General features: G+C 48.8%; 1 protein-coding gene across 3 annotated transcripts in view; it reads right to left on the bottom strand.

The window, feature by feature from the left end:
* CFAP57 (cilia and flagella associated protein 57) overlaps positions 1-13,519 on the bottom strand; it is a 110,947-nt gene that overhangs the window by 77,920 nt on the left and 19,508 nt on the right. For 2 of the 3 annotated variants that reach the window (XM_090049149.1, XM_090049150.1), the window contains 4 exons: positions 7,305-7,470; positions 6,771-6,884; positions 5,770-5,982; positions 1,606-1,779 (listed from right to left, as the gene is read on the bottom strand). In XM_090049149.1, coding sequence (XP_089905275.1) covers positions 1,606-1,779; positions 5,770-5,982; positions 6,771-6,884; positions 7,305-7,470 — 667 coding nt within the window. The remainder of the gene's footprint in view (positions 1-1,605; positions 1,780-5,769; positions 5,983-6,770; positions 6,885-7,304; positions 7,471-13,519) is intronic. The other variant, XM_090049151.1, reaches the window with a different exon arrangement.

The following is a 13,519-nucleotide window of genomic DNA, read 5'->3' as shown; positions in this document are numbered from 1 at the left end:
AAGGAGGACCCGGGAAACTATAGGCCGGTTAGTCTCACCTCGATCCCAGGCAAGCTGTTCGAGAAAATTATGCTGGCACACATCCAGGAGGGGCCAGCAGGGGACTTCATGCTTAGGGGCAACCAACACGGGTTCATCAGTAGCAGATCCTGTCAGACCGACCTGGTGGCCTTTTACGATCAGATCACCAGATCGTTAGACTCAGGGGTAGCAGTGGATATAATCTTCCTGGACTTCCAGAAGGCTTTTGACACTGTCTCTCACCCCGTTCTCATTAAGAAACTGGGGGGCTGTGGTGTAGACACCCACACAGTCAAATGGGTCGCCAACTGGCTGGAGGGCCGCACCCAGAGGGTGGTAGTAGATGGGTCCTTCTCAACCTGGAAGGACGTGGGCAGTGGGGTTCCACAGGGCTCGGTCCTCGGGCCCGCACTGTTCAACATCTTCATCAGCGACTTGGATGAGGGGGTAAAAAGCACCCTGTTCAAATTTGCTGATGACACTAAGATGTGGGGGGACGTGGGCACATTGGATGTATGCAACAGGCTACAATCAGACCTAGACCGGTTACAAGGGTGGGCGGACGAGAATAGGATGGGCTTCAACACAGACAAGTGCAAGGTGATGCACCTCGGGAGGAACAACCGGCACCATACCTACAGGTTGGGGAACTCCCCTCTCGTCAGCACAGAGGCGGAAAGAGATCTGGGGGTCATCATTGACTCCAAGATGAACATGGGCCGGCAGTGTGGGAAGGCAGTCAGGAAGCCCAACCGCACCTTGGCATGCATCCACAGATACATCTCGAGCAGTTCCAAGGAGGTGATCTTCCACCTCTATGCGGCACTGGTCAGGCCACAGCTGGAGTATTGCGTCCAGTTCTAGGCGCCACACTTCAAGAGGGATGTTGACAGCATGGAGAGGGTCCAGAGGAGGGCCACTCGTATGATCAGGGGACAGCAGGGCAGGCCCTATGAGGACAGGCTGCGGGACCTGAACCTGTTCAGCCTCCAAAAGAGAAGGCTGAGGGGGGATCTTGTGGCCTGTTATAAACCAGTCAGGGGGGATCAGCAGGCACTGGGGGAGTCACTGTTTCCCCGAGCACCGCCAGGAGTGACCAGGAATAACGGTCACAAGCTGGCAGAGGGTACATTTAGGTTAGACATCAGGAGGCGCTACTTCACAGGGCGGCTAGGGTCTGGAACCAGCTTCCAAGAGAAGTGGTGCTGGCTCCTACCCTGGGGGTGTTTAAGAGGAGGTTAGATGAACATCTTGCTGGGGTCATTTGACCCCAGTATTCTTTCCTGCCATGGCAGGGGGTCGGACTAGATGATCTGCTCAGGTCCCTTCTGACCCTAGAAACTATGAAACGTTCGATCAGATTAGGACTTCAGGTGATTACGGCAGTCTACAGTCCCATGGAATTCCGGCAGGATTTGCCCGTTAATTCACTTTTTGTCAGTAAGACTTTAGCCAACAAACTCAGATGGGTATCTCCACATGGCATATGTAGCCTTACTTCTAACAAGTCCTATACACTGGAAAGAAGAAATCAGAGACAAAGAGCAGGGGAGTCCAAGTCACTCACACACACATATGCCTTACCTTGGTAATGGGCCCAGCATGGGCCTGGTACTCATTGAATTCCTTGTGTAAAGGCAAGGGGTATTTCATAGATCGGATGGTTCCCATGGAAGTGCCAACAAATACCATACGCCCAGAATGAGACACAACTATTGCAGTATAAACAACATCAAAAGTAGGCACTTCACGCAGGATCTAAAAAACACAGAAGCAGTGCAGCCAGGTTAACAGTACAAAACCACCAGTCGCCTCACTCTGCCTGTAGACAGCAATGGGAAAACAATTAGAAAAAAAACCATACATGCTTAGAGGGACAGAATCATGAGCAACAATTAACTCTTGTTAACATCCAGCTTCATAAATGACCTTTGATACACTGGCAGCTTTTAAACATTATAACATTTGTCGCACAATTGACTGCTTTCCTTGACAGAAACAGCACGCAAGGGAAACTGAAGCAGATGCACACAATATAGTGTCTCAGAAACTTGATGTCATATAACTTTACAGTTAGGGCTGCCAGGCTCTGGAATGGACTCCCAAGTGAGGTGGTGTCCTACCTTGGGGGTCTTCAGGACTAAACTGGACAGATATCTGGCTGGTGATATGACCCTGGCACCCGTTCCTGCCCAGAGCTGGGGGTCGGACCCGATGATCCATTTAGGTCCCTTCTGACCCTAAGCATTATGATACTATGACTGAAAAATTGCCAAAGAATCATAAATTAAGATGAAATGGCAACAAGTGTTCAGATATCATAGAATCATAGAGAAACAGGGCTGGAAGAGATCTCCAGAGGTCATATACTCCAACCTCATGTTCAAGGCAGGATGGTCCCTATTCAAACCATCCTGTATAAATTCTTGTCTAGCCTAAAACTACATAAACCAACCCTGTCACATAACTACAAGGCCCATTCCCTAAAGGCACCAAAAGTGCTGTAATGTGCCACAGGTAAAGCACGGTTCAAGGGAAGTCAATGTCCCACCATGGGGAGAATTGTTAAAATGCATTTGACAGATCCAAGGAAGAGACTACACCCCCAGCTACAGAGGAAGGCAAAACCCCACAGTTTGTACCAATCTGACCATGGGGTAAAAATCCTTCCTGATCCCAAATGTAAAAATTAGTCTAACTGCAAGCAGAGGCAAAACCCTTTAGGCAGGAACCTCCTGGTTTTAGTTCCAGAAGGAGCATTGGCACACCCCAGGCAAAAATCCCTAGCCTTAGGCGCAACCAATACCCAATAGTGCAAAAACCCACCTGACACCTCTAGCAACAAGAGGGGAAGTTTGCCAATGACACCAAGCTCTGGGGTAAAGCATCCATACCTGAGGACAGGAGGATGACCTAGGCAGATCTTGACAGGCTCAGGAAATGGGCGGACGAGAACCTGATGGTGTTTAACACCAAAAAATGCAAGGTTCTCCACCTTGGGAGGAAAAACCTGCAGCATGCTTATAGGCTTGGCAGTGCTACGCTGGCTAGCACCATGGATGAAAGGGACTTGAGGGTCATGAATGACCACAAAATGAACATGAGCCTTCAGTGTGATGCTGCAGCTGGTAAAGTGAGCAAAAAGCTGGCTTGTATCTATAGATGCTTCTCAAGCAGATCCTGAGACGTCATTCTCCCCTTGTACTCGGCCTTGGTGAGGCTGCAGCTGGAGTACTACGTCCAGCTTCAGCCTGAAAAAGTGCAGGCTAAGGAGGGACCTGGTGGTCACCTACATGTTTATCAGGGATGACCACCAGTGTCTGGGGGAACGTTTGTACACCAGAGCGCCCCAAGGGATGACGAGGTTTCATAGTTTCTAAGGTCGGAAGGGACCTGAGCAGATCATCTAGTCCGACCCCCTGCCATGGCAGGAAAGAATACTGGGGTCAAATGACCCCAGCAAGATGTTCATCTAACCTCCTCTTAAACACCCCCAGGGTAGGAGCCAGCACCACTTCTCTTGGAAGCTGGTTCCAGACCCTAGCCACCCTGACCGTGAAGTCGCGCCTCCTGATATCTAACCTAAACCTACCCTCTGCCAGCTTGTGACCGTTATTCCTGGTCACTCCTGGCGGTGCTCGGGGAAACAGTGACTCCCCCAGTGCCTGCTGATCCCCCCTGACTGGTTTATAACAGGCCACAAGATCCCCCCTCAGCCTTCTCTTTTGGAGGCTGAACAGGTTCAGGTCCCGTAGCCTCTCCTCATAGGGCCTGCCCTGTTGTCCCCTGATCATACAAGTGGCCCTCCTCTGGACCCTCTCCATGCTGTCAACATCCCTCTTGAAGTGTGGCGCCCAGAACTGGACGCAATACTCCAGCTGTGGCCTGACCAGTGCCGCATAGAGGGGGAGGATCACCTCTTTGGACCTGCTCGAGATGTATCTGTGGATGCATGCCAAGGTGCGGTTGGGCTTCCTGACTGCCTCCCCACACTGCCGGCCCATGTTCATCTTGGAGTCAATGATGACCCCCAGATCCCTTTCTGCCTTCTTGCTGACGAGAGGGGAGTTCCCCAACCTGCAGGTATGGTGCCGGTTGTTCCTGCCGAGGTGCATCATCTTGCACTTGTCTGTGTTGAAACCCATCCTATTCTCGTCCGCGCACCCTTGTAACCGGTCTAGGTCTGATTGTAGCCTGTTGCATATATCCAATGTGCCCACGTCCCCCCACATCTTAGTGTCATCAGCAAATTTGAACAGGGTGCTTTTTACCCCCTCATCCAAATCGCTGATGAAGATGTTGAACAGTGCGGGCCCGAGGACCGAGCCCTGTGGAACCCCACTGCCCACGTCCTTCCAGGTTGAGAAGGACCCATCCACTACCACCCTCTGGGTGCGGCTCACCAGCCAGTTGGCGACCCATTTGACTGTGTGGGTGTCTACACCACAGCCCCCCCAGTTTCTTAATGAGAACGGGGTGAGAGACAGTGTCAAAAGCCTTCCGGCAGTCCAGGAAGATTATATCCACTGCTACCCCTGCGTCTAACGATCTGGTGATCTGATCGTAAAAGGCCACCAGGTCGGTCTGACAGGACCTGCCACTGATGAACCCATGTTGGTTGCCCCTAAGCATGAAGTCCCCTGCTGGCCCCTCCTGGATGTGTGCCAGCATAATTTTCTCGAACAGCTTGCCTGGGATTGAGGTGAGACTAACCGGCCTATAGTTTCCCGGGTCCTCCTTCCTGCCTTTTTTGAAGATGGGGACCACGTTGGCCCTCTTCCAGTCCTCTGATACCTCACCAGAGCACCACGAGTGCTCCTAAAGTTGTGCCAGGGGACTTGCAATGACCTCGGCCAGTTCCTTTAGAACTCTAGGGTGGAGATCATCCGGGCTGGCTGACTTGAATACGTCCAACCCCTCCAGAAGCTCCCTAAGTAAATCTTCGCTAACCCATGGCCCAGGTGTGCCTCCCCCGGGGCCTGAGGGGGGCCCAGCAGGGAGGTGGCTGTTGAATGGTTATAAACCACTGCAAGACCGTTTTAGGCTGGACATACGGAAGAACTTCTTTACTGTCTGAGCCCCCAGGATTTGGAATAGGCTGCCACCGGAGGTGGTTCAAGCACCTACTTTGAACACCTTTAAGAGACATTTGGATGTTTATCTTGCTGGAATGCTATGATCCCTGTTGACTTCCTCCCCCTGGGGCAGGGGGCTCGACTCAATGATCCTCTAGGGTTCCTTCCAGCCCTAGTGTCTATGACATCTATGAAAAAGATCTTTGCTGGCCCTATGTAGCACCAGAAAAGCCCAAAAGCATTTTGCTCTGCGACCTGGCAACAGCAAGCATAACTTCATACATCACATCCTTCAGCTGGATGTCCATGTTGATGGGCACCATATAAAAGCATGGAAAGCAGTATACGGGATACTATACTGGATGAAGACCACAGGTCCCTCTAACCCAGTATCCTGTGCCTCACAATGGCAGAGAGTGGTTACTAGTGGGAAGACTATTCAGGCAGGGCATATCTAGATGGGTCTTCTCTTTCTGCAGCTTCTAACATTCATGACTCAGAAGGAATTGGAGATGTTAAAAGATACTAAATGACAAGAACAGGTTCACTCCAATTTGCCATTGAGAGGATGGGGAGAACAAAGCACCAGTTTTGGCCCACTACTCCCAAGGTCATCATTTCCTGAAAGCTACAGCCATGATTTTCCTGCATACTAATTTGTTCATTAACTTACCGAAGAATCTGAAATTTCCTTGAGCGTTTGGTCAGATCCAACAGCAAAGATGATTTTGGTATCAGGCGAAATGGCAACACTGCTGTAGCTGCAGGTCTTGAGCACACACTCTGACTCCCTGTTACCTGTCAACAAGCTCCATTCATACACAGCACCATCTGTACCACAGGAAATCAGTTTGTTGTCATCTGCACTCCATATGACTGAGCGCACCTGGGAAAGTGGGAACACACTGGAATCCCCATGTGCACATGTACAAAGCCTAAGAGGAAACTTATGTCTTGCTAAAAGGGATCACTCAGCTGAAAAATCTCTGACTGCAGTGGTTTACAAAGTCAGTGGAGCCAGCTTCTTATGGCACAGTTGTGCTTCTAACTTCAGAGGTGTTTTAGCCACATGCTTTATACCTATAATTCCTTTTTTTCTTTAGAAAAATGGTATCCATTACTCTATAATCACATTAGTGAACACTGAGGGAGCATTGTACTATATCCCCATAATTTTTCACGCCTTACTCTGCTACCATTACCAACCACTCCCCACTATAAAATTATTCAGATGTATCTGGTACATTGCATTAGCTGGTTATCAGCAGCTGACTTGCAGCGCTGGGGAAATTATGATCTCATCAGCACACTGCAGGATTTTGTATTTCAGCAACGAACTGGAGAAAAATTAAAATAAATGATAGGAAATAAATGGCCTAATGAAATCTGTGTCAATGTTTCCCATTTTACAGGTCAATATTAAACACTGACTGTAGTACAAAAATTGTCAGATTATCAGTTTTGTGCAATGATGACACTAACCACTTATTCAGGTTCTTGTAAAGTACTGTCTTGGATTAGAAACTGGCCACGAGACACTTTCCCCTATGACTTAGTTTCCTTAATAGTCTCTTGTGAGTGACAAAGACAAAATCTTTTTTGAATTTTAAAATAAAATTATATCCACTGGTTCTCATTCAGCTACTCCTGTTATGTTGTAGGTATCACACTGACCTTCCCATTGTGTCCTTTCAGGTTATTAATGTTTTCAAAGCTTGTGGTGGAGTAGATGTGAATCACATTTCCATTAACTGCAGCAAAAAGATGTCCCCCATTACTGAAGACACACTGCAGAGAGAAAGCATACCCAGTCACTACTGAAGGTGCAGTGAAACCCTGAAGAGAGGAACCCATTCTCCCAGTCTCCTACTGATGTTACAACAGTCACCCAGTGTTTGAATGTCACACAGAAAGAAACCTCCAAGTCTGGCTGCCATCTTTCATGATGCCCTTCTCCCCCAGTGCTCTGTTAGCTGCCCTGTTTCTCCTGTAACTTCCACTCTCAGAAGTGTCCCCTCCAGCTCGCCTCTTCTTCAGACACCAGGCCTACAGTTCTTGTTGTGCCCCTTTTCACTTATGCCTTTTTTCCCAGATCTCTCAGCATTCACTGCATTCTCCTCTTTGCTCCCCATCCCAATTTCCACATTGCCATTCTGCTTACCCCATCTCCCAAACTCCCTTGAACTCAACTTCTGCATTGCTCCTCACCTCTCTGCAACCTCTCACAGTGAATTCCTTAAAAGTACGGATGTCATCAATTAGCAGGTTCATAAGGCGCAGTTTATCAGAAAACCCAACCACAATATAAAGGCCAGTGGGGTGAAGAGAGACTGCATATGCCTCCTCCTGGTACTCCTTATACAGCTCCAAAGTGCTGCAAAAGAAGAGCCAATCCAGTCAATATCACAGCCCAATCTACTGATCCATGAAGAGTTAGGAAGATGCCAAGCCTTGCACTGACAAGGGCCATTTATACCACTAGTATCCCCTTTTATTACCTTGCTTTGTCACTATCACAGAGATGATCCTTTAAGGCAAGGTCAGACATTTGAGGCCTCAAACCCATGGGGAAAAGTAGGACAGGTTTGCAGTAGCACAGACTCACTTGTGCACTGTTATACAATGAAGGAGGTTGTGTTGGCATGTCACCAGACACTTTTGGTTACACAGAATGAAGTAGGGCTGAAAGGCACCTTCCATAGGTCATCTAGTCCAACCAATGCCTGAGGCAGGATCACCCCTATTCCAAACCCACCCAATACAAATCCACTGTCCAACCTCTTAGCAAAACTACAGTCAACCCAGACACAACACAACACAACACCTAAAACTGCCATAGGTAAAGCAGGGGGATCATGGCAGCCAAGGTGGTTAACATACGCTCAAGACATCCCAGAAAGAGGACCATGCCCCCTGCTCCAGAGGAAGGCAACCCTCCCTCCCCCACAATCCATACTAATCTGACCACAAGGTAAAATTCCTTCCTGACCCCCAATATGGCAAATCAGTCTGAACTTATGTCGAGGGGCAAGACTCTCTATCCAGGAATCTCTCTGTCTCAGTCTCAAGAAACATGATAGCATTCCCCAGCCTTCAAAATCCCCAACCTTGGCTGCAGCCAACACAATGCCTCCTAGGGAGGCAAGTTAACAACAGTCTATGTTTTCCTGGCCTGTGAAACAACAAAATCACCTGAAATGCAGAGTATTTCAGAGCTTAAAAATGCAGTGAGCAATCCTTAATTAATGACTATATAGATAGTAGGCATCTGTCTGTCCCATTGGGGAATATAATTATATGGTGACATGCTTAGAGAAAAGCTCAGGATGAGCACTTTTCCTATCTACGTTTAGCTGGCTGGACCAACATGGACTTTTCCAAAGACATTTTTGTATCCCTACACTGGATAACTGCAATGCAGCTTTGTATTAGACGTGCACCGATACCAATATCATATTGGCACTGATATAAAGAACACTAGCCAATTGCCCATCAAGAATGACGGAGGGAGTGGGTGGGTCAGTGACATGGTCCCCCCCAACCCAGCCTGGCCCGCTTCCCTCTTGCTGCTTGGGGACTGGGCCCACTCCCCTGCTCCTTGCCGTGGCAGTGTGGGGAAGGGGAGGAATAACACATGCTTATCTTATTGGGATCCTATGACCCCAACTGACTTCCTGCCCTTGAGTCAGGGGGCTGGACTTGATGATCTTCTGAGGTCCCTTCCAGCCCTAATGACTATGAAATCTATGAACCTTTGAAAACTACTCAAGACTTAGTGTAGCACACAGCTGCCTGTCTGCTTAGGGAATCAGACCCAGTGCTCTTACCTTCAAATGTTTTTCATAGTCTGCATTGGGTTCCCATTGGCTCTGTATGTGTTTTCAGTTGTGAAGGTAAATGTCAGTAGCTTGCAGTGGGGAGTTTGGTCTTTCACAGGCAGGGTGAAATACTCATGTATTAAGTTCAGGGTTGGGAGAGTAACCATTTTGGCAGATGTGCTGAAGAGCAGCCACTCTGATCCCCCTCCCAGAGTGCCACTCTTATCCCATTCTTCTATTTAATCTGCAGCTGTGCTTTCTATTTCCTGTTCTGTCTCCAGCCCAACCTCCTGCTCTGTTTTCTTCATCCTGCCCTATCTGCTGCTTTGCTATCTGCCCTTTTTGCTGCTGCTGTGCTACCTGTCCCCTCCCTGATCTGCCACATGCCACAGAGGCTGCCTATGCCAGCTGTGGCACTCATGCTGCAAATTGGCTACCCCTCTATTAATTCATGCTGTCTGCAGTAGTAACTGTTCAGAGGATAGGTATAGCACTACTATGGAGAGGGAGGTCATTCAGTGTAATGTGATTAATGAGTTCTTCATTCATTCATATTCATGGAGCTTGTCAGTTCTGAACACCTGCAACTAATTTATAGCAGGATTTACCCCAACTGCTGCTCAGACACCTATTGACTTTCTGCCAATATTTAACAAGGGGATCCCACAAAAAATCTCCTCTCTCCCCATCTATGAAAGGAAAGCAAAATGAATCTTAATATATTGTTTTCTCATAACCATACCAAAGTGAAGGAAGTGACACCACTTAGCAAGTAAACATACAAGGGACATTTGCTAAAAATTATGGCCTAAAGCCTGTGTTATGCAGGTAGAGTGAAGAGCTACCTGCTCTTATATAGCTATATTATTTCTACTAATAGATTCATAGATGCTAGGGCCAGCAGGGACCTCAACAGATCATCAAGTCTGACCCCCTACCTGAGCAGGAAAGAGTGCTGGGGTCAGAACACCCCAGCCAGATGCCTATCTAGCCTTCTCTTAAAGACCCCCAAGGTAGGGGAAACCACCATCTCCCCTGGAAGCCCATTCCGAATTCTGGTCACCTTTACCGTGAAGTTTTTCCTGATATCTAGCTTAAGTCTGCTCTCTGTGAGTTTGTGACAATTGTTCCTTGTTACCCCAAGAGATGCCCTGGTGAACAGAGCATCTTTGATTCCTTGCTATACCCCGCTAATAAATTTGTAGGCGTCCACAAGATCACCTCTCAGACTTCTCTTGCAGTGGCTGAAGAGGTCCAGGTCTGTTAGTCTCTCCTCATAGGGCTTGGCCTGCAAACCCTTAACCATCTGAGTGGCCCTCCTCTGGACCCTCTTGAGGTTATCTGCATCTTTCTTAAAGTACAGTGCCCAAACTGGATGCAGTACTCCAAGTGCGGCCTGACCAATGCCACATAGAGGGGAAGTATCACCTCCTTGGTTCTATTTGTCATGCGTCTACTGATGCATGATAAAGGGTGGTTAGCTTTGCTGATGATTGTCACACTGAAGACTCATGTTCATCTTAGAGTCCATTATGACTCTGTGATACCTTTCCGCTTCTGTGCTGAGAGGGTCATTTCCCAGCCTGTATGTGTGCTGGATATTTTTATGCCTTAGGTGCAGTACTTTGCATTTGTCCTTGTTGAACTGCATCCTACTGTGTTCTGTCCACTTTTCCAACCTGTTCAGGTCTGCCTGCAATTGTTCCCTACCCTCTGGAGTGTTCACTTCACCCCACAATTTAGTATCATCTGCAAACTTGGACAGAGTACGTTTCACACCCACATCCAAATCACTGATGAAGACATTGAAGAGTACAGGTCCAAGGACCAAGTCCTGCATTACCCACATCCTTCCAGGTCAATACCAACCCGTCTACTACCATTTTCTGGGTGCAACCCCCAAGCCAATTTGCCACCCACTGGACAGTGTAAACATCTAAGTCACAGTCTCTTAATTTATTTATGAGAATGGGATGAAATACCATATCGAAGGCCTTCCTAAAATCCAAGAAAATGACGTCCACCTCTACTCCTGCATCTAAGCGTTGTGTGACCTGGTCATAAAACGAAACAAGATTAGTCAGGCATGATCTACCTGCTACAAAATCTATGCTGGTTGCCCTGCTGCATTATTTGTCCCGCTGGACTCATACAAATATGATCCTTAATAATCTTTTCCAAGAATGGAGGTGAGACTGACTGGCCTATAATTACTCAGATCTACCTTCCTCCCCTTCTTGAAGATAGGGACCACATTAGCCCTTTTCCAGTTCTCCGGGACCTGACCTGAGTGCCACAAGCACTCAAACAGCCATGCCAGTGGTTCTGCTACGACACTGGCCAATTCCTTCAGTACCCTTGGATGCAGCTCATCTTGGCCTGCTGACTTAAACACATCCAGTCCATCCAGGTGACTCTGCACCAAGTCAGCATCAACAGGTGGTAGGCCAGTGTCCCTCTGATACCCATCTAAGAACCTGCTAGGACACTTATTTTGACCCTTGTTCAGGAACACTGAGGCAATAAACTCACTGAAGAGCTTAGCCTTGTCCCCCCTGTCTGTCACTACTTGCTCCTGTTTGTTCAGTAGGGGTCCTATGTTGCCCTGCACCTTCCTTCTACTCCCTACATACCTACAAAAATACATTTTGTTGTCTTTCATTTGTGTTGCCAACCTCAGCTCCATAGTTGCTTTGGCCTTTCTAACTGCCTCCCTGCAGGCCAATATGCAAGTGCAGGCCAAATAGGTATACTCTTCCTCGGTAGCTTCCCCTGCCTATATGCCTCTTTTTTTGCCCCTAGGCTCACCTGGATTTCTCTGTTTAGCCAAGGAAGTTTTTTGACTCCTTTCCCTCGCACTGGGATCATCTCTCTCTGTGCCGAAAGGATCACTTCCTTTAGGAATAACCACCCTTTCTGAACTCCCATCTCACCAATACTCCTATCCTGCAGTGCATCACTGATTAAACGCCTGAGCACACTGAAGTTAGCCTTCCTAAAGTCATAGTTTCATAGTTTGTGGGGTCGGAAGGGACCTGAGCAGATCATCAAGTCTGACCCCCTGCCTTGCCAGGAAAAAGTAGTGGGGTCATAAAACCCCAGCAATGTCTAGCCTCGTCTTAAAGACCCCCAGGGTAGGAGCCAGCACCACTTTGCTTGGAAGTTGGTTCCAGCTCCTAGCTGCCCTGACAGGGAAGCAGCGCCTCCTGATGTCTAGTCTGAATCTACCCACTGCCAGCTTATGACCGTTATTTCTAGTCACTCCTGGCAGTGCTCGGGGAAACAGGGACTCCCCCAATGCCTGCTGGTCCCCTCTGACTCATTTGTAACAGGCCACTAGACCCCCCTCAGCCTTCTCTTGTGGAAACTGAACAGGTTCAGGTCCCATAGCCTCTCCTCGTAGGGCCTGCCCTGCTGCCCCCAATCATGCGAGTGGCCCGCCTCTGGACCCTCTCCATGTTGTCCACATCCCTCCTGAAATGTGGTGCCCAGAAATGGACGTGGTATTCCAGCTGCGGCCTGACCAGTGCCACATAGACAAGGAGGATCACCTCCTTGGACCTGCTCAAGATGCATCTGTGGATGCATTTCAAGGTGCGGTTGGCCTTCCTGACTGCATCCCCACACTGCCGGCCCATGTTCATCTTGGTATCAATGATGATTCCAAGATCCTTTTTTGCCTCTGCACTGATGAGAAGGGAGTTCCCCAGGAAGTCAAGCACTTCCACCCTACTAGTATCTTACCCACTCTACACGTTATGGTGAATTTGACTCATTGGTGGTGTAGTCTTCCATGTCTCTCTCCGATGTGTCTCATATGGGGATTCCTCTTTAGCCTCGCCGTTATTCTTAGGGATAAACAGCTTGGTTATTGGAATGACTTCAGGTTGGTTCACTAGGGGGGCCTCGCCTCCCACGTCTTTGATGATGATTGCCTTCAGATTGGAAGGATGATGTTTTGATCCCTTGTCCCCTCGGTCGTGCCTGCTGTTCCACCTTTGTGGGGCTCCAACCTCCCCTACACCCTGCCTAATACCAAACTTGATGTCGTCACCTCCATTGTTGAGGCTGATGTCCTGTGCCGTCCTTGGTGCTCGGGTTCCTGGAATATGATGGCCGCTGGGTGTGGAAGATGTTACTATTCCGAGCATTTCCCCCAGCCTTCCTCCTTTCCAATTGCACGTTGTCCGGCTTCAGTACCAATCCGTCCCCCGACGTGTCGCCTCTCCCCTGGGCTTGGTACTTGCCATCCATCTGTCTCACTTGTATCCCACTTCTGCCGAGTCCTGCCAGGCTCCAGTCTGCTGCCGGCTCCCTCGGTCCACGTCAGCTCTTAAAATCAATCCTCGGGCCCTCTCTGGCCCTGTGCCTTCATGGAGACCCCTTTCTGAGGTAACCATTAGGTCCCCTCACTGGGACTGCTTGTGTTCTCTGGCCCCTCTGAGCCAGCTGGGGGCACCACTTCTGGTCCCCCCCGCTTGTCTTCTGCCAGGCTTTTTATCTTGGGTACAGAGGTCTGGCTGCCCAATCGGTCCTGGTACACTGTTATAAAGCATACCCACACCAATGGGGTTGTCAATCCCGGCTCCTTTGGGCTCAGCCATT

Source organism: Crocodylus siamensis, chromosome 5 (assembly GCF_052110815.1).
Source record: "Crocodylus siamensis isolate JL-2025a chromosome 5, ASM5211081v1, whole genome shotgun sequence".
Taxonomy (NCBI): Eukaryota; Metazoa; Chordata; order Crocodylia; family Crocodylidae; genus Crocodylus; species Crocodylus siamensis.
This window is presented reverse-complemented; position numbering and strand designations above follow the sequence as displayed.